Source organism: Vulpes lagopus, chromosome 16, assembly GCF_018345385.1.
Source record: "Vulpes lagopus strain Blue_001 chromosome 16, ASM1834538v1, whole genome shotgun sequence".
Lineage (NCBI taxonomy): Eukaryota > Metazoa > Chordata > Mammalia > Carnivora > Canidae > Vulpes > Vulpes lagopus.
Window position 1 is genome coordinate 9,394,980 of NC_054839.1, and position 26,471 is coordinate 9,421,450.

General features: G+C 37.6%; 1 protein-coding gene across 3 annotated transcripts in view; it reads right to left on the reverse strand.

The window, feature by feature from the left end:
* The window catches only part of TPP2 (tripeptidyl peptidase 2), a 69,207-nt gene that overhangs the window by 37,986 nt on the left and 4,750 nt on the right, over positions 1-26,471 (reverse strand). For all 3 annotated transcript variants that reach the window (XM_041731203.1, XM_041731202.1, XM_041731204.1), the window contains exons 2-9: positions 23,604-23,732; positions 14,801-14,896; positions 13,023-13,127; positions 10,497-10,621; positions 6,322-6,485; positions 3,371-3,525; positions 2,652-2,728; positions 4-131 (exon numbers count right to left, since the gene is read on the reverse strand). In XM_041731203.1, the coding sequence (XP_041587137.1) occupies positions 4-131; positions 2,652-2,728; positions 3,371-3,525; positions 6,322-6,485; positions 10,497-10,621; positions 13,023-13,127; positions 14,801-14,896; positions 23,604-23,732 (979 nt within the window). The remainder of the gene's footprint in view (positions 1-3; positions 132-2,651; positions 2,729-3,370; positions 3,526-6,321; positions 6,486-10,496; positions 10,622-13,022; positions 13,128-14,800; positions 14,897-23,603; positions 23,733-26,471) is intronic.

A 26,471-nucleotide genomic window follows, 5' to 3' on the forward strand; every position in this document is an offset into this window, starting at 1 on the left:
AACCTATTACACTTGACGTAGTTCCACCTGGACAACCGACCGTAGAAAGGCATGGACCGTTATTTCCAGCACTTGAAACATAAATTATATTATGCTTCCAAACTGCTTCACTGATTACTTCACAAATCCTCCTGAAAGAGAGTATTCCTTTGAACATAGAAAACTGTCCCATTTTTCAAAAAATGTATTATTATACTGCGAAGAGATTTTCAAATACGGTTTTCACAAAACCAAATGAAAATAAGGATTCTAAGTAGTAGCACTAAAACAGTGGCTACAAGTAGGCATTTGAATCAGGCGACATTCTCAAACTACACGCTTAGCCTTATTCCCAGCATTTACAATACCAAGATGACATTCAAATGTGTGGTTAAGTAAAATCTGGCACCTCCACCATGGGTCGAACAGGATACAGCCAGTCCAAGTGATACACCTCAGCTGGATTTTAGTGTAAGGAAGGAGTCATGAGACCAAGGTAAATGTGGGAAGAATGCTAGATTCAATGCTGAACATATGTAGGCAAAATAAACTACAAAAGGATCAAAAGCAAATACTGAAATATCAGCAGGGATCGGATTAGATGGTGGGGCAAGAAGTAGTTTGATTTCCACCCTCCCCTGCAATACTGTCTTCTGAAATGAGTCCTCAGGGGATTCTTATAGATATTTATGATCAGTAGCAAAGGTGAAGGGGAACAAAGGCGACAGACAGGAAGGACTTCAGAGTAAGATCTAAAATACAGAGTCTGGCTAGAACCTGATAGCAAACAAGAAATGTACTGGTATTAAATAAAAGAGAAGACGTTAGGCCACTGAGGAAATGCAGTCAATAGAAAAAAAAGGCCTAAGGCCAAGAACGCCACAGTCCTAAGAGCAAAGGGAAGAATACTAGGGAAAGGTAACCCTAAAGGATGATTGTCAAAGGAAGAGAAAGAAAGGCACTTAGGTAAAGCAGGCACCGAAGCAAGAGAAGAGGGCAACATTATGGTCACAAAAGAAATGAGAGAGGATGACAGAGTGATTGTCATAAGGGCAGTAAAGTGATGTGTCACAGGAAACCTAGTATTGGTTAGCTGAGAAAACTTAGTTATTTGTTAACAGCAAACTGTAGGGTCTGGCTTGGTAAAATTTTCATTTTGGCCAGCCTTTATCAAAGAACTTCAGAGACCGGGTGATAGGTAGAGATGGATGGCCTGGTGGGAATGGGGGACAGGTGATCACTAAGTAGGGAAACACTATAAACAAAGTGATTTCAAAGTTATTACCATGAAAGAAGAAAAGGTGAGGTGACAGGAGTTCAAGGCTGAGCTACTGAATTTAGGGGCAGGAGGACACCATGACACAGAAAGGCAGGGAATTGTGTAACACATCAAAATACACTGAGGAGCCTCGGAAATGATGAATATACCAACCAACTGAGCTTTGCTGGAAAAGTGAGGGAAAGCAGTATGAAATGAAGAGATCTGTTTGTTTCAAAGCCAGCAGATTCTAAAGCATGCCTGTGGAGTAATATTAATCCAGGAAAGGAGAGAAGGAACATGAGAGCAGTTTTTAAGTAAAGGAAATGGGAACCAGATAACAAGTGCTTGAGTAACTTTTAACCCTGAGCACTTCACTTATTTAACATTTTTTTGGGGGGAGGGGGTGGAGTACCTGGGTGGCTCAATGGTTGAGCATCTGCCTTCAACTCAGGATCCCAGGGTCCTGGGAAGGAGTCTCACATGAGGCTCCCTGTAGGGAGCCTGCTTCTCCCTTTGCCTATGTCTCTGCCTCTCTATGTCTCTCATGAATAAATAAAATCTTAAAAAGTAAATTTTAAATGAATTTTTAAAGATATTTATTTACTTATTTGAAAAAGAGAATAAGAGAGCATGTGTATGTGTGAGCAGGGGGTGGAGGGTAGGAGTGGGAGTTAGGCAGAGGGAGAAGAAGAGGGGAAGAATTTCAAGCAGACTCTGTGCTGAGTGCAGAGCCCAATTGAGAGAGCTCAATCTCATGACCTGAGCTAAAACCAAGTATGATGCTTAACCAACTGAGCCACTCAGGCAACCCTGCACCCAGCACTTCATTCATTACACAAGAAGGTGAGGCAGAGAAGGTGGGGTCAGGTATAGGAAGGGTAGAAGTCCCCTCTGAAGGCCTGTATCTTCTCTGGGAAAGGAAGAGTTGAAAGGAACATCACTGAAGGTCTTTCAGGAGAAAAGAAGATATAAATGATCATAGAGGAGTGAAAGAGTAAATGCAGGTAATTGAAGGCAATGCTGAGTGACCATCTGAGATTCTTGGTCACGAACTTAAAATCAGTATCAGTGTTCGTGTCCACCAAGTTCATCAGGTCGGGTGGGCTCACTGAAGAGATCAGCAGGTTTCAGCAAGTCTAGCATTCTATCAGGTCAGTACCCCTGGAAGAGTTCAGGCTGCTTGTAAATGAGGAACTGTAATGATGGATGCGCCGGCGAGTCTATCTGGCTAGGAGGGAATCACAACATCAGAGACAGGATCGTGGGGACGGAGGCTAGGGGCCCACGAGATACACACTTATCATCTTACCATGGGACTGCTTGTTTTCATAGTGTATAATCCAGTTATAAAAACATTTAATACTCTCCATCAGCTAAAGTCTGTGCCTCACAAATATCTGAGAACACTCACCCAGAATTTGGCCAGTGAGTTGCTTCTCCATAGCTGTAGTTGACAAGATCACACTTATGATTTATGACTTCTATCATCTATTAAAAAGATGAAGCATCTAGTTTAGGCAGCAATTTATAAAAAGATTAGCCAGTAAAATAAAGGCATGGAATCCCAGTTTCTTACCAATCATATTCTATTTCAAATCCAAATATATACTTACTTCCAACTTTTAAGTTGAAAAACAAACAAAAAAGGCAGAGACAGAGTATAGTAAGTAGTCAATAAAAAATATAACTAGCATGTACAGAATGGAATGGTTCTTACTAAATTATAAAATCACTGAAGTTAAGGTAAAATCTAATTCATACATAAAAATGAAATTCAGACTTAAGTTAAATTCCTCCGAGAATGATGGAGCAAGCTGGCTAAAAGATTGGTTTGGGGTTTTTAAAGTATCTCAAAATAGTGTGCTAGGGGACTTAGTAGAAATGAGAAGTATAATATATTTTCCTATTTTCCAAAAAACTTTATCCTAATAATTTTTAATAAAAATAATTTAAAACTGAAAAAAAAATAATTTAAAACTGAATTAAGTATTTTTGCTTCTTAGGACAAAGTCCTGAATACCAAATACAGTTCAATATTTTCTTAGTAAACTCAAGAACACTTTATAAACCTAAAAATATCCAAGATTATCCATCACTGATCTTCTAAATCAATACCTCACAAATACTCACAGCTCGTATCAGGCCTGTGCCGGTTTCCATTGTGCTTAGTCGTGTATCACCGATCTTGATGGAAAGAATCTGAGCCCCGGGCGCTACACCATTCCGCTCCGGTTCTTCTGGAAAATGCCCAGCAGCTATACTTGCTACGTGTGTTCCATGAGCTCCTTGAGCAAAAAAGAGAGGAAAATGATAAAATATTTTCAGATTCCAAGTTTTAACCATTCAACATATTAAGCATGATAAAAATAATCTAGTAAAAACATACTCTCGCTTTAACATCTAACTATGTATTATTATCTTAAACCTCATCAATAATTTATAAAAAATGAAACTTTCTGAACTACATACACTACTCTGCTACCCTGGATTCTATCCTGTTCACTGAAAGCAAAACGCAAGTCACAAAGGAGAGAAAGTATCAGCAACATACACAACTGACAAAGAGCTTATTTCCAGAATAAGCTTTCCAATCCTAAAGAGAGAACCCAGAAGAAAAATGGGCAAAACGCTTCAAAAGCATTTCACAGAAGGGGATAACCAAATGGTTAAATAAACATATGAAAAGATGTTCAACTTTGTGACTCACCCAGGGAACGCAAATCAATCACAACGAGACAGCTCAGTATGCCACTCAGCTGACAAGAGCAACTGTGGAGGAAGATCTGCACTCACTCCTACGCTACTGGTGGGAGGGCAGACCAGCATTTTGGAACGCTGCACACAGGTATACCCTATGATCCAGCAATTCCATTTCCAGAAATGCACCCAACAGAAATGTGTGCACATATACACAGATGCATGCAAAAACATTTGTGGCAGCATTGCTTGCAAATTTCAAAAACTTGAAACAACCCTATGATCCATCAATAGTAAATGGATACACGGTGCATTCATGGACTGAATATTATCCAGCAAAAAATATGAACTACTTCTAAACATTATGAGATGAAGCACACAAAAATAAGGTTGATCTTAGAATTCACACACAAAAGGATATATACTGAATAATCCATTTATATATAATATTATATATATATTTATATATTCCATTTATAAATGGAAACATATCACCTTGGGTTGAATTATGTGAAAGTGCCACTATTTAATCATCTCTGACCTATAAAAATAGCAGTATTATTGGATGGTTCAAACTAATGCAGTGATTGAAATCACGACCATAATTAGCTCTGGGAAGATGGAAGGTAGGTTAGTGTTTAGGAAGAGACATGATGGGGCTTTGACAATGTTTTATTTCTTGACTTGGTTAAACAGAAGTGTCTACTTTGTGAGAATGCAACGTGTATATAATTTGTGATAAAGCCAAGCAAAACAATACAAAGCAGCTAGGGCTTTTTTTTTTTTTTTAAGTGAAAAAGTTTCTTAAAAGACATGGGTAGAGAGAAATATCCCACCAATGTCAGATAAAAAAATAATAAAAACACAATGATAAATGCCTACTGGTACTGGGCCTAATGTTTGGGTGACGACAGAGTCGTCATAGCTCCAGAAGAAATGGGAGTCCATGACCCTCTGTCTGCTGCAGTGCTGAGAGTCGTGTGCTCTAGACAACTCCTGTCACACAAGAATATGGAACTAATGTCACTAATTCTTCCTTTCCTGTTTCTTTCCAATTAAAAATAGGGAAACTACCAGTCAGAGTGGCTATATGTCAGCAGGCTGACCACACCACACATGGACAAGAACATGGAGTTCTGAAGTGCTTGCAGTCTGCTGGTCATGTGTAAAAGGATACAGCCACTGTTTCTTAAAAGGTTAAATACGTACCTATCAAATCCAAAGATTATGATTTGGACTGGACCAGATATAATTTGGACTGGACAGATATCAGTCCAAATTAACAAAAACATATTTGCATACAGAGACTTATACATAAATGTTAAAACAATCCAAATGTCCACCAGTAGGTGAATGTATAAATAAACCACGGTGTATCCACACTATGAAATACTACTTAGCAGTAAGGAACAATTTATAAACATAATATAGGCGAATTCTATACCATAACTATTCTACTTAATACAAAATTCTAGAAAATGCAGGGTCTTGACTGACAGAGAGCAGTTCAGGGGCTACCTGGGGCTGTGGCTGAAGGCACACAGCTGGATTACAAAGACGACAAGAAGACTTGTAGGGGTGATGGATATGCTCATATCTTGACTGTAATGATGGTTTCTTGGGTGTACACATCTATCATAACTTATCAAATTGTGTATATATACCTGCAGTTTACTGTACTTCAATTATGACTCAGTAATATTGCGGAGGGGGTGATAAGAATTAAAGCTGTCCTTACTTCCTCCCTAGATAACCACTATCCAGAAGCTGATCCTTCCCATCTATATTTTTATCATACACATATAACCATGAATATTGTGTAGTATTATTTGGCATGTTTTACAATATTACATGTTTTATCGACATATTTTTCATTAAAATTTATGTATCTGAGACTTATGAATACAGGTATATGTAGATTTATTCGTTTTGTTTTCTATATAATATTCCACAATGAATAATACAGTTTTAAATTAACCTGTTCTTTTGCTAATGGGTATGTGAATAGTTCCCAACTTTTTTGAAATTACAGAGAATGCCATATGAGGATCTTTTTACCTGACTTTGTACTTGTAGGTGAACTGCTTAAGAGGCAGTATGTGGAAGTAAAATTCCTCCCAAAGGAATTTTCGTAAGATGAATTATGTTGATGGTTTTTTTGTGGCTGGACCGTGCTTGTACTCTTGCAATGGATCCTATATGGTTATGACTTTAAAGAATACAATACCTTGCCAAGGGGGCCAAATCCCATTTATTATCCCATACCTAGTTCTTTAGGTGGAATTGCTAAGTTAAATTCTCTAGAAGACTGCCTTATGGCTATAGTAATCTATCACCCTACCGCACCAAGTTTCTCTGTAATTAGCAGATCTGAAACAGAATACCTCCACTGGTCACAATGGAGAGTAGGTTTCCATCATCATATATATTAACAGAGTAATTCAGCATCTCAGCTGTGCCAAAAGAACCATATTCTTGGGCCTCTTTGTAGTTTCTCAATACGGTAGATGTACTCAAATCCCCATCTTCATTTGAATCAATGCAGGCTCTGAAAATTGAGAATAGATAGTGAAATTTATTTTCTTGGCTTTCTAAAAATAATGCTGTATGCTTTATTAGGTATCTTCTTACTGTCCTATTTTATCACAACACACACAGTAACTGTCAGGTCTATAGTCCTCTGTTTTAGAGAGTCACCAGTAAAGATTAGGTAAGAAGCTTAAAGGAACCAGCCTTTATATGAAGGCATATATAAAGGACTTTAGGAACACTGTCCATTACAAAATTCCAGCCACTTAAGAAATTAGACCAAAGCTTAGTCTAGAGCTTTAGACTAGTTCAGGATGATTATGACACACAGCCTAGGCCTTATGCTCCCTTCTGCTTCTTTTATAATTCGTTTTATAAATCTAACAGTGTGTGCAGGCTCCTTGAAATTAGATGAACTATATAATGTGCCTCATCCCCATTATAGCTATGGGGATGAGGCAAACATTTATTTTTACAAAAAGCTCTTTCTACATAGTTTTATGTTGTCCTCCTGTTTGCTCTTTATTCATTTTATTACTGCTGTAATTTTAAAAATATATATTCCCAATACTAGAAGAGTCTCATTAAAGCTAAATTAATCTAAAATAAAAGTCATAAATGGAATGCACATCATTTCAAGGTCAATATTATGTTTTTAGCTTTTAGGCCTTTGTGAAGATTTGCTAGATAAGAAGAACTGTGTTTTAATAAGCTAAAGTCAATCACAATTGCTACAGTGAATTAAGGGAAGAAGCCCACTAGTATAGAGAGGGCATTTATTATAAAGACTAAAGCATGCATTTCATTAACAAACTGTGATAGTTTACACAGAAGGATCTCCCAAACTGTCTGTTTTTATGTGTACACCAATCAACAGTGTGGCCAAAATGATTTAGGGCATTCCAAAAAAAGACATACAATATAGGAGATTGAACACTCATGAGGAAAGTGAGTCAAACAGAAAACAAGGAGCTTATCAAACGGAATAAGGAGTGAGGTTAACAGGTAAAATGTACTTCACCAAATCCTACCAATTTGCAGAACAGAGTAACACTTTTGGTTCCTAAAAGCATGTAACTGGCCAGTATCCATCCTGGCAACCATCTGTGACATCCTCCTCTTTATCCTGCCCATTAGACACTCTAAATTCCTAGCAGTTCCTCCATCATCCTCTTGACTTTCCCCCTTACCTTCAATCCCTGTCCCTACCCTCCCTCTCTGCTAACTTGAGCTGATCCCTCAATGAAATCTTTCTTGATGCTTCTGAGATGGGCTCAGATGTTCTCACACTGGCTTCCACAGAATCTAGAGTCCGTGGAATAGCTTCTCTAAAGTCTACCTGGTACAAAGTTGGTACTCAAATATTTGCCAAATGATGAAAGAACAAAGGAATCAACACCTTTAACAACATTCTCACAGCAAATACAGTGACATATTCCACAAATCAGTTTCCTGTAACCATCATGAGTATGAAGTGACTCAACACTCAAGCACTATATCAAAATGTCAATATAAAATTGAGTGACTTCACTCAATTCCATAGAGAGCACGTATGCATATGGTGCAAGGGTACAACTTTCTGAAGGTGGCTGGCTTAGTTCAGGAACAGCTGTCAGAATACCAGAAAGAGAACATGGAAATGAGGTTCATGGGTAGGATGAGAGTACATGTGTGCGGGGGGCCGGACAGAGGGGTTATAAATTCCCGAACATTTGTAATACATTTCTATGTCTAATTTTCTATGAAAAAAATCCACAGCTTTCATCAAACTCAAAGGAAATCTGAGATAACAAGGTCAGAAACTGCTGAAAAGAAACCAATTAATGGTCTTTCCTTCATGTAATCCTTTATAAAGAGTTTTCTCAACCAGTATTTTACTCCCTATTGAGTTTGACCCTATACATCCTGACAAACATTTAAGAGTACGCTTATATTAGGTTAACAGGCTATGTGCAAAGATATGGGTTTAATGGTGGAAGTGTAGCCGGAGGGCAAAATCAACAGTCTTTGCAAAAACAAAAGGCAAGGCACCTGAGGTCACTTTACCTCCTCTCAGAAATGGCTGGGATTTCTGAAATGATAGTGCCTACCTTTGTCTTAGGTAATTTGGGATCTCTAAGATTCTCCTCAAAAGATTCTGGATCTAACTCTGAGATGGGGTAGGAGAATCAAAGCCCCATAGGGTATACAGTATCATGCAAACAAAAATTATTTCCAGTAGCACCTGAAAGCATATTCTGCTGCATGGTTCATGGATTATAACATTTTCTAAAATGTTACTCCAGTGACTTCAGCTTTTATTTCCTTTATTAAGTTTCATTTCCAGTACAAAAATTCCAAAAGCTATCTTAGAATCCTATTGACAAACTGTTGCAGTATATCCCTTGCTTTGTCAACTGCCTTAAAGATCTTGGAAACATATACTGGGACCCTGGACATCCTGACCCAAATTTCTTTTCCTTAGGACAAAGTTAGTAATGAAATTAAACCATCTATTGCCCCAGTGCCTCAATTCCTGCTAATATTAGATTATCTTATCTCCTTAAGTCCTTGTGGTACATTCTCCTACTTACACTCACTTTTGTATCTAGTATTTAGCCCTAACTTTGCCTCCTCTCTCACACTAAAACTCGTCTAAGGCTTATTACTGGGAATGACTATATCATGTGGTAGATATATCAAATTTGTTACATCATACATCTGAACACTTTTTAATATTATAAAAATATATGATCCAAACATTCTGCAAAATTTTCAAAGAAAAAAACTGTTCATAAATGTGTGCAAACCTGCATCTATACACGCAAACAACACACCTGAATACGTGCAACAAACTGCATTAGTATTTGGTATCATATGGATTGGAATGTTGCTATATGCAAATATCTTATTAACATTTTCAACAAAAAAAAAAAAAAACATTTTCAGTTCCAAATAGGGCAAGAATTTCTCATTCAGTTGAAAATGTTATATGCTCATCATCAGAGATGAGTTAGTACCTACATCCATGGGAAGAAAGCTCTCCTTAAGAATGGTGCACTGCAATGTACACAACCTGAGAAAAATGACCAACTCACTGCATCTTGCTCTCTATTTGCCACATCCTGGGAAACAATCCTCTACATATGAGCAGGGACTCAAGCTACAAACAAACTGCTTGTTGATTTCAATTTTCAGGGAGGAGTCTCTGACTTATAGCAGATACCCTTTTTAAACATGTGTATGCTGAAATATCTGCATTAAGGACATATTCTCGTTTCCAGGCAGATAGTAATGCAAGAAAACACTAGCCAACTCCAAGAAGCACACCTGCAGTGTAAAATTCACTGAGAAAGAAACTGACAAACTTATGTGACAGGTGACCTGGTATAAACTATCATTATTATTAGTAACAGTAGCAGCAGCAGCAGGAAGAGCTTACATTTATCAAGTGCATACCATGTCTAGAAACATCAAATTTAATTTTCCCAAAACCCTCTAGGAAGGTGCTATTATTATCCCAAATAATGGACAAGGAAACAGGCTTAGAGGTGTAGATGATGTTCAAGGTCACATAGCTAGGATTCCATCTCAGAAACTGAGCTCTGCCCAACTCTATTATATTGCCTCACTTCAATTTACCTACATCATCTCGATCTGAGAAATCTTCACTCAACTGTACTCATTTGTCCTTAAAACATTAATAGCAAATGCTCTGCAGCATTCTCTTGCAGTTACTTTCCAAATTGCCCAGCCCCAATCAGAACATTTCTATGTCTACCGATGATTAACCTCCTAATGTCTGGTTAACAGTTACTTTCTGGTTAATGAAACAAGCTTCTTTAAAACATGCAACGGTCAGGCTTAGTATCGAAGATACTAAGAAGTTCACAGGGCTTATCCAGAACTACTCAAAAGCCAATATGGCTTCTCAAATAGTTCTGCTTAGCATTATTAATGTCGCTTAAAAAAATCTCTAGACAGTTCTGGGAGTTCAGTGTTCTTCAGTAGATAAAAATAATTTTTTAAGTGAAGAATACATGAAGTTTACCTCCAGGCTTCACCATCATGCCACACCAAACAGTCATATACAGGGCCAGGATCACTATATTTTTTCTCAAAAGAATTGAGCAATTCCACTTGACTTTGAAGTTCCTCCTTGATTAGTTTATTTGCCTAATCAATTAGAACATATATTAATATTAGTACATTTTGCGCTCTTGAAAAGTTCATTAACATACAACCAAAGACACAATGTGACCAATGGTAAAGCCATTTTACCCTAGAAAAATGTAAGTAAATTTTCTTTTTATACCTATGCAACTTGTAGTTCAATTTAACGATGCAGATATTAATACAGTAAACATTTAAAAAATACTACTACGTTTACTCAGTCTCTCATTCACCTATTTATTCTACCCACTTTGGGAAAGACATTGTGCTACATGTTGATGATATCATTTAGGCAAGACATGTTAGTCACACATCTATAATCTGTAACTAATCTTCAAAAATAACTCTAAAGTTAATACAAAGTAGGTTATCTACCGACTTGTAGATTTTTTTATAAGGACTGTTTCCATTTAAATCTGTTTAACAATCTAAATTAATAAGAGAAATAATGAATTATCTTCTGTCCTTTAGAATGTGGTATGTTAAATACATACTATATTTGTGACCCGCACAGATAAGCTGCTATTTAACCACTTTGGTCCATAAAAATGAGAACTGTATACACTCCAATCTGATTTTTTTTAAATAACATAAATTAGGCTGCTCTACATTCACCTGAAGAGTCCTACTGAAATACAATTTAATCTCCACATGTTCCAAAAATCTTGTTACACTTCATTTTTAGTTATTCAACATGTTCAATATTTACTCTTCCTTAAAGGAAAAAACAAAACAATTATATAGACGTTTTTGGTAAACAAAATAAAATGGCTAATAAAATCCAAATCTCTTTTTATAAAATTGGCTATATATATGTAGTACATAAAATACTACACTTAATGTGTCTAATAAGAGAATGAAGGACAGTGATTTAACAGAAAATACCACAGCTAAAGAGGAAGCTCTACACAGAGTAAGTGCAAGTTAAATGTGTATATAGACTTATTCAGGCCAGGAGTCCTCAATCCTAACTGTGCATTAATTAAAGCTCCTGGGAGCACTTAAAAATGCCAGCCTTCCTGCAAGGCCTTGATTTAATTCCTCTCCAGGGCACAAGCATTGGCCCTTTAAGCTCTTCATGGGATTATAATATGCAGCCAGGGTTGAGAATCACCAATACCATTCTACTTTTGTTAAAACAAAGTACATGTATGCATTAAAAGAAAGATTCAGGCATGCCTGAGTGGCTCAGTGGTTGAGCACCTGCCTTTGGCTCAGGGTGTCATCCCAGGGTCCTGGGATCGAGTCCCACATCAGGCTCCACACAGGGAGCTTGCTTCTCCCTCTCCCTGTGTCTCTGCCTCTCTCTGTCTCTCATGAATAAATAGATAAAATTAAAAAAAAAAAAAAAAAAAAAAAAGAAAGAAAGATTCAGAAGGATAAACAGCAAGCTGTTGATACCATCGCTGGGGGCACTAGCATTTTGAAGGCTCTCACTTGCTACTTTGTACACCCATGTGATCCAAAGTTTCTACAACAAGCATGTACTATTTTCATAATAAACCAAGACATTATCTTCATTTTATTAACTAATTAAAAAAAAAAAAAACCGTAATGGCCAGGGTACCTGGGTAGCTCATTCGGTTAAGCACCTGACTCCTGATTTCGGCTCAGGTCATGATGTCAGGGTCTTGAGATCAAGCCCTGTGTAGGGCTCTGCATTCAGCAAGGAGTCTGCTTGAGACTCTCTCCCTCTCCCTCTGCCCCTGCTCCTACTCCCTCACACTTTCACTCTCAAATAAATAAATACTTAAAAATATATATATAACGGCTATTTAAGGATATGGAACAATGGAGTTCTTCTTGTGGGAATATGAACTTTTACTACCACTCTGTAACCCACCCAAGACATGCATGACACCGTCAAAATATCTTCCGTAAGCCAAGAACTGAAAACAAAGCAAATATTGATCTGCAGAATGGACGGACACGTGAATTGTGGTGCATTCATCATACAGCAACAAAAGTGAACTACTATAACACCCACGCATGAATGACTCTTGCAAACATAATACTGAATGAAAATAGCTACTCCTAAAAGAACACACTGTATGATTCCATTTTACAAATTCCAAGTAGGCAAAAATCTATCAACAATGTTAAAAGGATGGTGGTTACTTTTGGAGGAGGTAGAAAGCAATGATAAGGAAGAGGTACTAGAAAAAGTATTCATTTTGTAGTAATTCATGACTATATACCCAGGATTTGTGCACTTTTAATGTGTATTATATGCATGTTCATTAAGAAGTTTTGAAAAATAAATATGTAAATTGATTTCAGAATAAAAGTAAAATTTAAAATTTAATAACTTAAAACTTGTGAAAAAATAGTCTATTAAATCTCTAAGAACTCTGTGAGAATATGATCTTATGGTAATGTTTAAATAAAAGCGACGAGCACCAACTTGAGAAAGGCAATTGTTGGCAACATCAAATTCTTCTTGTCTTCTACAAGCTTCTGCAAGGGCCACCCTATGAACAGGATCCCAGATTTTTTCCTTCCGTTCTTTCTGCAAAAAAAACCCAAAAAACAGAAAAATTACCTTATGGTGAGGTCAACAAATATTCAGGTAAACCCAGAGAGTCATTTATATACAGACCTAGTTATCAGTTGTGAGGCCACACAATTTTCACACAGGGACTAAAACACCATTTATAATCAAGTTGGTAAAGCAATGGATCAATTATTAACAACTAGTTAACTCACTGCACCTGGGTTTTAAGGGAACACATTTACCAGGAATATCAAATGTATTTTGATCCAATTTTAATCCATCTGAGAATAAATAATAGCATGTCAGATAACAGACTCAACTCCCAGTCATTTACAATAAAAGCCAAGACTGTGTTCTGGGCCTTCTGGAACTGAAAACTGCCCTAAGCCACAAGCAAGGAGAGGGCAAGGATTTTATTTTATTTTTACCCTATCCTCTCTGATTTGACAGGGTTCTATTGTTACTTGAAATTGGTCTTCACCCTTCATCGCTGCTGTCTTTAGCCCACAGCGCCACCCAGTGGGAGTCTGCTAGTTTAAAAAAATCCTTTCCAGTAAAATAATCAACTCCACTGAGCTAAAGAGGCTGACATTAACTTACTTTCTCTGTTTGTATGTTAATTTGCACTTTATCATACAGTTGATGGAATTTTACATATTGCATAAAAAATACTGTTATGTGTATTCCAGCCTGACATTTTAAAATAAAACAGCAACCAATAAGTTATATACATTTTTTTAATAATTTTGTTTTTTGCAGAATGATTAGAATCTGACAAATAAAGGTTATAAGATGCAATATGCTGAGTAGCTCTTATGGTTCAGGCCCCTGGAGAAGTAAATAGTAGTATTATAATGAGAAGAGAGCACCCACAGACCTTACCCATCAGGCTCATTTTCAAGGATCACATTATCTTTATAGTTGAAACTCTGAACCTCTATCTGCTACTGATGTTACAGCAATCCTCTAAAGTGGCAGTGGCAAATATGGGAGCCATGGGTTGCAATTTAGATTTAAATTTCACACTAGTCACATTTCAAGTTCTCAACAGCTACTTCTGGCCAGTGGCTACCATAATGGACAATGAACAGTTGCACCATCACTGAAAGGTCGACTCAGCAGCACTGTTTTAAAGGAAGCTCCTTCTTCCTCAGTTTTCAACTCTTATTTCTCTAATGCTAGATCTGTGTTTCCTATACTTCAGCTGCTTTAGGTGTGAGTAACTCTTTCCTTAGTACACAATGTGACTAGCCAGAGTCAAAAGCCTGGTTAAACAGTAAGAAAAATGGGACAAAATCTCATAGAAGCTACAGGACCAGGAATAACTAAGTTAGCCAGGACTTTAAATAGTCTTTAGCCTTTTGCAGGTTAAAAAAAAGGGGGGGGGGCGGGCCTTCAAAAATCCAGTGAAAGCTATATCCCAACTCCCAGAAAAACACAAACATACAAAAACTTGAATATAATTTCAATGTATTCACAATTCTCTAAACGTATCCAAGTATCCAAAATTAAGTACCATGACTTGCAATGGGTAACATTCTATTGAACAGAAGCTTGAAGCAGTCATTGTCTGAAAGCCTCCCAACCTCCAAAATAATCAAGAGTTAGTGGGAACCTACGAACAATGCTTTTCTTCAGCAGAAAAAAAATTTTGAGGAAGAAGTCATCGATCCTAGATTGTACATTACCTGTATCCTTTCCTTGAGTGCCTTTGGATAGAAGTCATAGCCATTTTTAATGCCAATATGATATTTGCCTGAGGGATTTGTCCAGCTCACAGGAATCTGTAGAAAAAAAAGTAAATTGTTTACTCACTAAATGCTTCCCAATTCCAATGATTTACTACTAAAGAAAAAGGTTATTTCATTTCTCTTCTGATGGTTCAACTTGGATGGGCAAGGTTGCATATTACAGCAGTATTTCTAATATTCTAAGACGCCACTTAGTATCTATCTGGCATCCATACATAAGATGGTTCACCTAAGATACGTTTCATTTATACAATGCTTCATAGTTTATGAATTGCTTTCAACATAGGCTACTTCATTAAACTGCTATAATCTTTAGTTCTCAAGAATCAAGGACATATCACCTCTCCCTTCTCAGAGCTACCTGACAAACTAGTTGGGAGGAGAAGCAGTTTTTAGACCCTCTCAAGACTCAGATTTCCTTTTTTTTTTTAATATTTATTTATTTATTATTTATGATAGACATAGAGAGATAGAGAGGCAGAGACACAGGAGGAGGGAGAAGCAGGCTCCATGCCAGGAGCCCGACGTGGGACTCGATCCTGGGACTCCAGGATCGCGCCCTGGGCCAAAGGCAGGCACTAAACCGCTGAGCCACCCAGGGATCCCAAGACTCAGATTTCCTGTTAAGAAATGCATTCTCTGGGAACCCTGGGTGGCGCAGCGGTTTAGCGCCTGCCTTTGGCCCAGGGCGCGATCCTGGAGACCCGGGATTGAATCCCACGTCGGGCTCCCCGTGCATGAAGCCTGCTTCTCCCTCTGCCTATGTCTCTGCCTCTCTCTCTGTGTGACTATCATAAATAAATAAAAATTTAAAAAAAAATTAAAGAAATGCATTCTCTATAATCAACATGGATAATGCCTAGATACTTAAAATAGCTTTTAAGAAAAAGGTTCTATAAAATCATGTTAACTATATATAACATCTTATAATAGTCTTTCTTAATATCTCAAAAGTATTCAAAAGTTTCTAATTAACAGAATGATGTAAAGAGCATGCCCAGTGTACAAATGGAAAAAAACAAAGCAATAAAAAGAAATCAAATTGCTTGCCCAAATCACAGGAAGGGTGAAAAGAAAGGTAGACTCTAGCTCTATCATGGAGACCAAAAAATTCAGCATAAAGGAAGTGTGACTTAGGTAAACCTGGCTGTGAATTCAAACTCTGCCACTAACCAGAGAGGACACCCACAGATTCGTATTTCCTCGTGTGTAAAAGGAAGAAAACAATCCTTCCCTACATTATGCTTTGCACAAATGCACTGAATATCAATCAACTTCACAAATGTCTATCAAGAAAATGTGGAATGTTCACACTCTTTGTAATCTCAGGACCCATAATCATTAAAAACATCTTTCAAATGTGTACAAAGCATAAGGTTGAACTATCAAAAGCCTGCATGTGTCAGTAATCATTTCGGAATCAAATGGACATCTGGAGTATGCAAAATTTCAAATATGTTGGCATATAAACTAGTACTTTTCATTCAAAACTTACCAACCTCTTTTAGAGAACAGAAATTTTTTTTTTTTTTTTTTGAGAACAGAAATTCTTAACTCTAATGTCCCTGCTATAGCCTGTGACATAACAACAATATGGCACTGCAACAACAAAAAAGTAAGCAGTCACTAGCTGGCAAATTCAAAGACTATTTCATCACAGACATCCTACTACATAGGTTTTGTAACCCTAGGCTAGTGGCAACTTCTTTGTACAAGGAGATTATAAAAGGCTGTGAAATGCCGAAGGATTAAATGGAATAACTGATTAACTGCAAGCTAAACAGTTGCTAACATATATTTAACCACAATTCCTTACAGTATATATAACACAATGAAAATAATCCACGAGACATAATTTACATTTAATTATAAATGAGATCAAAATCTGCAGGGTCCCCACAACCAGATACATCTCATACCACCACTAATTACTTTCCTCACAGTAAAGGCAGACTGGTTACAAAAAGTTAAACTAAAAAAAAAATCATAAAATAACTGTTTTAATCATGGGTCTCCTATGTAGCATTAACCAAATTTGAGTAAAGGTAACTTTATGAGGCAGCTGTGGGATATGTCATTTTGCCTATTTGAGTATTTCATACACATGAACTTATTTGTAGTCTCTTTTATGAATCGAAGCTTTATATTTTGACCATTTTAAGTGGTTACCTTTAAAACTGTTTTATTACATGGGAACTACTGTGAAAATTAATAAAAAAGGAATGTTGGTTTGAATGGAGTCTGGAGGCCAGCAGGGGGTGCTCTCACACCCTAGCGCTCATCAGTTGCAGACCCAGGAAGAGAGGGATCTCACTGGTGGATACTAATTTACCACCTGAGCAGCAGGCAGTTTACTCCAAGGGACTTTCCGTTTGTAACAGCCCCCCATCTTCCACCCTTTCCTCTATAGGAAACAGGGGTCCCCTCTTTGTTCTGGGTGGGGACTTGCCTATAATTTTGCCACAGGCTGCTTGTATCAGACTGCAATTCTCTGCTATTCCTGAATAAATCCACTTTTGCTGGTAAAATAACTGGCAGTTTTATTTTTAAGATTAATACTACAATGGAATAAGGCTGATTTTCTTGGAGAAAGAGAATCTCTTTCATTACTAATTACATCTCTTTTCCCTAACTCTTTTAAAGAGGGGATGCCTAATGAACTGAACATTTTCTTAAGCCAAATGTCATCATGAGTATTAATGTTCCATTACAGTAATTTTTTTTTTCCTCTATGTTTCAGCCTTGTCAGCCTCGTGGTACTGTCAGTACACTCCCTTAGCTACCACTGCACCTAAATATAGGGCCAAATTTGGCCAAGTCATTCACTATGCCTGGACTTTTTTTTTTTTTTTATATGTAAGAATACCGATGATGTTAAAACCAAAGTCAAGTTGAATGTGGTAGAATTTTAAAAAGCACCAAGCTCCCTTCCAAATGGCTACTAAAATTAGAATAAAGGAGAAAAAAAATACCCAAAGGACACAGAGAACTGGAAATGATACTCTAAAGCTGTATCACCCCTATTTTAAAGGTTGCAAAGTAAAAGGAAGCACTGAAAATTTGTAGGGAGATTAGAGAATTTTAATACATGGTGTTGGGGCAACTGGTTTTCAGATGGAAAAGAGAATCCAGGATCCTCTTAGGTTTCAAACCAAGCCTAAAATCAATTCTGGTGAATTCTAAAACATGAAAAGAAATATGGTAAAAGTTCTTAGAAAATGATAGAGGAACAACAAAAAAATATACAAAAAACAAAACAAAAGAAAATGATAGAGGAGAGTATCTTCATGGTCTTGAGGTCAGAAAGGACGTCTTAAGACATGAAAAGCCCTGATCAAAAAGGCAAAGTCTAATATCCAAACACATTAAATTTAAGGACTTCTACTTATCAAAAGACACCACAAGTGAAGATAGATATACAGAATGGGAAAAGACACCTGACACATCTCATCAGAGGACAGGTACTTAGAATGTGTAACGGATACCTACAAATTAGTGAGACACAAGACAACTCAGTATGGGATGAAGAGGGCAAAAAGACTTCAACAAAAAAAAAAAAAAAAAAAAAAAGACTTCAACAGGCACTTCACAAAAGAGGAAATCCAAATGTCTAACAATATAGAAAAAGCTGCTCAATGGCATTAATAATTTAAAAAACGCAAATTAAAACCACAACGTGATACATCTAGATTCCCACCATACTTGCAAAGATTAAAAAGCCTAAAAATATCAAGTGTTACCCATGCGACTATTACGATTTTTATACACTGCTAGTGGAAATGCATTTTAGTGCAAATACTTGGCAAATATTTAGTGTAAATACTGTTTGGTATCACCTGGTCACGCTGTATCTCTATGACTCAGCAATTCCACTCCCAGGTACACATCCTGGAATTATCTATACATATGTGCACAAGATATGGACAAAAGGATGTTCTCTAAAGAGCTGTTAGTGACTCCCAAACTGGAAACAACTGTTCATCAGCAGTAGAACGGACAGAATGTGGTACATATGAACCATGGCATCTTGCATAGCAATGAAATTAAACAAGTCATTACTACATGCAACATCATGGCTGAATGGTAGGAATCTTGCAAGCACCTCATGTAAAATGATACATAAATGATATCAAATAAAGTTCTCAAATAGGCAAAACTGCACAATATTTTTCATGTATCCACACAAAGGTGGTAAAACCTATAAAGCAAAGCACAGAAGTGATTATCACAAATGTCAAAGTAGGTTGTGATCTGGGAGAACAGGAAACTTCGGAGGCACGACAATATTCTTGGTCTCATCTGGGCAGTGGGTAAAATGGCATTCACTTTATTCATCAAGCTGTACATATGTGTTTTATGCACTTTCCTTTATGTCTGTACATTTCACCATAAAAGATTTTGAACTTCTGTTCACTTTTTTGCTTCTATCTGTTCATGGGAGTGTCACCGGGCAAAGTAACTGAACAGCCTAGGAATAGCCTCCTTAGAGAATGAGATTACTGGAATGTTCAAAGCACTTAATTAGCAGTTCATCTTAAACTGGGAGAAGAGTAAGACATTAACCATTAACAGTTTATAGGCTATTTTGAAGAAGCTGAAATACAGATGTTTAATTCACCGTAAAGCATGGTTAAGTCAAAGAAATCTGAACACCTCAGTATGTTGCTGTCCAAAAACTGTGTGCTCAACAGTTCTGAGAGATCCAGCTAGCCAAATCCCAGCAACTAATAACATCTTTCTTTTTAATGAGCGCTGTAAAATTTCTGAACATTGGTACATCCTTGAAAAAAAATTAGCTGAACATCTTTGCGGTTATGTCACATGTACAGATGGAGAAGGAAGCTAACATCAAAGACTGATGGAAAATCTGTAAAATCCTGACCCCCATCCCACATTCTGCCCAAACCTGACCAGCCAGGCAACTAGACGTTGAAACAGAGGGATGTTGAAATGTTAGCTTTCTAGAGAGGTTCACATAGTAGAGGGGGGTGGTGAGACATAGAGAAGAGTCTTCAAAAGATCCCCCCAGGCACTAGGTGTAAGCCCCTGAACATGGACAGGTTTCTCTTTCTCTCGCCTCAAAGCCCAGGCCAAATATGCTAAGATCCTCTTGGAGGTAACTGAGCATCCCTATGGGAAAAGGTATGCCATACACTGACACCTTTGAGTCTGCCATGACAGCATCACTGCCCTCACTCCAAGACCCTGCACAAGCAGAGAGCACTTCCATCACCTTTATGTGCCTTCCTAAACAAAGGACAGCCAGGACAACTAGATACCTTGCGGAAAACTCTCAAGCAGAAAGCAGAGCAGAAGGAAGGGAGAAAAGAGGAAGAGAAAGGGAAGAGGGAGGAGGTGAAGAAAAAAGGAAGTGAAGGGAAAGGGGAAAGGAGAATGGGAGGAAGAAGGTGAGTAAAAAGAAGAAACGAGAAAAATTTTAGACAATATCCTCACAGATAAAATGTTGCACACATGACACAAAAATATGCTGAGTCAACATGAACAGAACTGCATTTAAAAAATAATAGGCAAAATGTAACATTCAAGACAAGGGCTAGAAAAGAATATTGAAAAATCTTACAAATCTTTCAGAAAGGAAAAAAACAAAAGCAACGAAGAAAAGGTGGAAAAACAAAAGAAAATTGGAAGATTGGGGCACATGGGTAGCTCAGGCGGTTAAGCCTCTGCCTTCGGCCCAGGTCATGATCAAAGGGTCCTGGGATTGAGCCCAGCATCAGGCTCCCTGCTCAGGGAGAAGGCTGCTTCTTCCCCCCACTCTGCTCCCCCACTCACGCTATCTCAAATAAATAATCTTGAAAGAAAGAAAGAAAAGAAAGAAAAGAAAGAAAAGAAAGAAAGAAAGAAAGAAAGAAAGAAAGAAAGAAAGAAAGAAAAAAAGAAAAAAAGAAAAGAAAAGAAAGGAAAGAGAAAGAAAGGAAAGAGAAAGAAAGAAAAACTGAAGATCAACTCAAGAGGTCCACCGTCCAATGAACAGGAGTTCCAGATAAAAGAACAGCAAAAACAGTGGGAGGAAGTAACCTGAGACACCAGACAACTCAGATGAAGGACATGAAAGGTAAATCCTCTTCTTCCACAGTGCTAATTCTACAGATAAAGTCTCAAATCACATAAAAGTTCAAGAAAAAAAGTATTAGGATGTTACTTAAAACTTCGAAGATACTGTAATATCAAAGACTAATCTTTTGGTGAGTGGGAATTGGTGGCAAAAGGGAGAGGTAGGACAAGGGACTTAGTTTTTCCTGTTAGAAGCCTTGAAGAAGTATTTGTCTTTTTAAACTATGAAGACATATTGTATACAATTAAAAATAAAATTAAAACCTCCCACTATATTGATGGGTAGAGAATATTTTAGAACTAAAGAAGTATGTCACCAAATTGAGAAAAGATTTAAATATCAAAATATTAATTTTCTGATCTCATTTCACAGCATATATATGGTATATGTAATTCTACCTTTGAGCACCAGTGATATTATCAGTCCATGTGGTTTATCTAGCGGGGGCTACTATAGCTGCTTAAAATAAACAATTGAGGACAATACTTTACAGGATTCTAAATCTGCAGGACTTAGTAGGAGTGTTCCCTAGTTTCCCAGAGCAATGTAACTCATAGGAACCCCTTGTGTCTCTCTGAAATATACTCTAAATAACAAGGTGTCAACTTGGGGAAGATAGGCAAAACCTTAGAGTAATTCAAATGTACAGAAAACTCATTTCCCTCCAGTTTACAACTTTTTTTTTTTTTTTTTTTTTTTTAAGATACACAGTGTCTTAGCTTGGGCCCCATAAGAAAATAAAATAGACTGGGTGGAAAATATCACAAACATCAGAAATTTATTTTCTCACAAAGTTTTGAAGGCTGGGCATGAGACTAGGGTACCAGCATGGTCAGGTTCCGGGGAGACTCTTCCTGACTTGTAGGTGCAGCTTTCTCACTGCATCCTCCCAAGGCAGAAAGAAAGCATAGACTAATCCCATCATGAGGGTCTTCGGGCTTCAACATGTGATTTTTGGGTCAAACAATTCAGTCCCAAACACATGGAAAAGGAAGCAAAACCTGGATGACAATGCCTCCTGTCTGCCTGTATGTAGGCAGATTCTAAGGATGACCCAGGCCTTTGTATATTCTTCTCCCTTTATTGAAGGCAGGGCCTCTGACTATTGCCCCTGTGATCGTGATATGGTGAGTAATATAGGAAAGGTGAAGGGATTTTACAGGTACAATTAAGGTCTCTAATTTATCTTTTTAATAAAAAATGACATTACTCTTGTGACATAATCAAGTGAGCTCCTTAAAAGAGAGACTGGGGCCATCCCAAAGGTCAAAGAGATTCTCCTGCTGGCCTAGAAGCAAGCTGAGCTCTACAGTTGCAAGAAAAATGAGTCCTACAGTTGCAAGAAAAATGAGTCCTTCCAACAACCATGTGAACTTGGAAGAGGATCCCAAGCCTCAGATGAGACCACAGCTCCAACCAACGCCTGATTACAGTCTCATGAGATACTGAACAGAGAGCCACCAAAAGCCATGCCAGATTCCTGACCTATGGAAACAGTAAGATAAAAAACACAGGAATCTATGTGGCTTTAAGCTGCTAATTTTGTGTTAACTCATTACGTAGCAGAGAAAACTAATACAATGCCACAACAATCTTAGCCAGAAGACAACACCTAAACATGATTCAGACAGAAGATGGGTAGAGTTCAATACAGATTTTTAGACATAAACATAAATTCATCTTCCAAACTAATTCTGCTTATTAGTTTAAAAGATAAAGAGTACTAAATCACAATCAAGTTCTTGCCATTGTAAGAAGCTAATTAGCTAACACCTCACCAACTGCTTTTAGTGTTCTAATCATTTTTCATGTTAGTTTAACTTTCTACCAAGGTCTTTCTACCAACACAGAGTAACACAAAGCCAGTCACTTAAGTCCAAGTTATTAAAGCCTAAATGTTTCAAGTTACAAGTTCCCAAAGGGACAGGGAAAGATGAAGACAAAACTACAGTCTGGTCACTTTTCCTGCCTTTCTATCCAAAACTTGAAATTTTTAGAATTTGAAACCACATTGTGAAAAATACATCCCAATTTTAAGCTCACTATCAAACAAACAAACACCACCGCTGAATTTTTCTAAGACGGCCCCTAATGACCCCCACCCTCCTCCTGGTATTCCTGATATTAGTAAAATCCCGTTTCTCTTAAGCATGTGCTGGATTTCATGATTCATTTCAACTGAAAACAAAATGGCAGAAGTGATGGAATGTCAATTCCAAGATTAATTTGTACAAAGACCATGGCCTCCACCTTGGGCACTCTCTCTTGGATTAGTCACCTGGAGGGAACACAGCGATAGTGTGACACAGTCCCATGGAGAAGAACTGAAGCCTATCAATAACCAATTGAGCAAGTTAGCTGAGAACAGACTCCCCTTCCTCACTCAGACTAAGCCTTTGGATGAAACCACAGCCCTGGCCAACAGCAAGATCAGGAGAGCTCTTAAACAGAGGCACCCAGCTAAGTCACACCCAGATTATAGACTCACTGAAACTGTGAGATAATAAATGTTTGTTATTTTAAAACATGAAGTTTCGAGGGTAATCTGTTAAAGAGCAACAGGTAATGAATAACCTACCACCAAATGTAACATACATTAGGTGCTTTGAGGCAACCAGTATAAAAAAAGGAAAAAAATATTGATAAAAAGATAAAAGTTCTAACCTTGAGCACTCTTCCTGAAAGACCGACGATCTCACCATCTTTGGGCTCTACTACTGTAGCAGTATTCACATCACCACTTCCTGTTGTATCAATGATATCAATGATTTTTGGTTTTCCATCAGTTGTAACCTAAAAGTAAGAGATAATTAAAATATAAATCACAGATTTTTTAGTCCTTAGAAAAGCAATGCCAACCTCCATATATGTGCACACACATATACCTACCTAAAATATCCTATAAAATCTGCATTCATTTTAAAAAGAAAATTGAATTGTTTTAAGCCAAAAAGAGGGACAGATACATACGAAAAATTTAGTCATGGAAAACACCACAAAATCCTTCAAGTGATCTTATGTATTCAGTTAATAAATATTATAATATTTATAAATAATAAATAAATATCCAAATTATTAAAGCCTAAATGTTTCAAGTTACAAGTTCCCAAAGGGACAGGGAAAGATGAAGACAAAACTACAGTCTGGTCACTTTTCCTGCCTTTCTATCCAAAACTTGAAATTTTTAGAATTTGAAACCACATTGAAAAATACATCCCAATTTTAAGCTCACTATCAAACAAACAAACACCACCGCTGAATTTTTCTAAGACGGCCCCTAATGACCCCCACCCTCCTCCTGGTATTTCTGATATTAGTAAAATCCCGTTTCTCTTAAGCATGTGCTGGATTTCATGATTCATTTCAACTGAAAACAAAATGGCAGAAGTGATGGGATGTCAATTCCAAGATTAATAGGCCACTCTGTTTTAGGTACTGGGAACACACATAATGATGATCAAGACACAGAAGTCCCTGATCTCATAGATCTTCTGTTCTACTCAGTGAATAAACTATAACATGCCAGATGGTGATAATTACCACGGAGAAAAATTAAGCAGAAGAAAGAGGTAGTGTGGGGGTTTCAACTTTAACTAGGTTGGTCAAGAAAGATTTCACTGAGGGTAACATCTGAGAAAAGATCTGAAGAAGGTGAACTTTGGGCTGGACAAGCACAAAACCTGAGGGAGGAAGCATGCAGTACCATGTAATTATAGGATGCCACACTAGCACTCACATTCAGTGAGTCCAAAGTTCAAACTTAACATTCAAACTTAGTTCTCTCTAGGCTTTGCCATCTCAGGAACTGATACATACCCAGTTGCTCAAACCAGGTTAAAAGTCCTTCTCTGATTCTTTAATTCTAGTTTACTACTTGCATCGATTCCTTGCATCAAATCTGTCAGGAAGTTGGCTTCATTCTACCTCTAAAATGCAGTTCAAGTCCATCTTCTCCCCCTTGATTTTCACCACCACTATGCTGACTCTCCTCCCACCAGCATCCCTTGCCTTCCTAATGCTAATGCTCCTATCAGGTCTCCCAGGGCCCATTCTTGGCCCCCACCAAAAGAATAAAACAAGCTGTACTATGCGCCAGTTTTCCATGTGGCACCATGCAACAGATCCCAACGCACTTGCTACAAACGCCTTTGCATGACCCGGCACTGCCACATACGGTCCTGTACCACACTGGCCTCCTTTCAATTTCTGCATGTGTCAAACTTTTCCCTGCCTCACAACATTGTATACAGTCCTCCCGCTTGGAATCATCTTTCAGCTGTTTCATAGACATCCCAATCTCATCTTTCAGTTTTCACCTAAAATGTCACCCCTTCAGAAAGGTCTCCCTAATGACCTCTTCTATGGTCCTAAACCTGAACCTTATTCTTCCTCACTGTACCTTGTTTCCTTCACAGAATTTGTAATTACACAGTTAGCTGATTCTTGATCTATTTCCATTATTAGAAAATAAGCACCATTATTAAAGGGAAGGGCTATGTCTATTTAACTCACCAAATTCCCCCAAACCTAGCAGTGTCTGGTTGGTACTCAACACATATTTAACGACTGAATAATCTGAGACTAAGTTACTCAGCATTAAGAATGATTTTTCCTAAGGCATGATTTTTGGGCCAGACCACACATTTTCATTTGGGCCATGCTGATAGCTACAGGTAACAGCAGTATTGTATTTTCACACTGCTTTTGTTGGAAAAACCATTTATGGGATCTTTCTAGCCTAGCTTTGCAAAGGGAATCTCTAGCATTCAAGATATATGAACCGAATTATTAGCAAGAAATCAGGCACAGAGACACAAAGACGACTGAAAAAAGAAGACCCCTCCCATCAAGGGAAAAAAATGTAATATAAGAAATACCAAGAGTGTCACAAAAGCACAAGGTCTTCCAACTCCTTTTCCTTCTGGAGAACTCACATTCTCTCTAAGATCAAGCTTAGTGTCCCTTTCTGTGTCTTCTCAGGCATAGCTTCCCCTACCCATCCCCAACTGCAGGCAGTGCCCTCAAAGCTCCACAGTTAAGTTACCAAAGTGGGGGAGAGGGAAAGTCACCATGTGGAGGAAACAAAGGTGCACATGTTCTTCTTTACGAGGCAGAAGCAAGGGGGTTCTTGATGGACCCAAAATCTTACTCCAGTTTAACGTTGCCACAGGAGCACCAGGGGCCAGAAAGGTCTTCCAGGCACAGCTGTTTGGTTTTTCTTTAATGTACAGTAATTTTTAAGCTAGATGCCTACACTAGTAATTAAGTAATATATTCAGGAGACTCAAAATCAAGGTCAAAAAAATTACGGTAGAAGTCGTACCAAACTCTGATAAGACTATGATAAAACTTAAATCAGTTACTGATTTTGAAGGGATTGGCTAATTCAGTACATATATCTTTTATTTTTAGAAATGAAATCATGAAGGAAAATGTAAGAAAATCCAAAATAAAAAATGGAAATAAGAGGAAGCTAATACTCCCCTATAAAATTAAAACTAGCTAAACCATGTACTAAGAATTTAAGAAAAT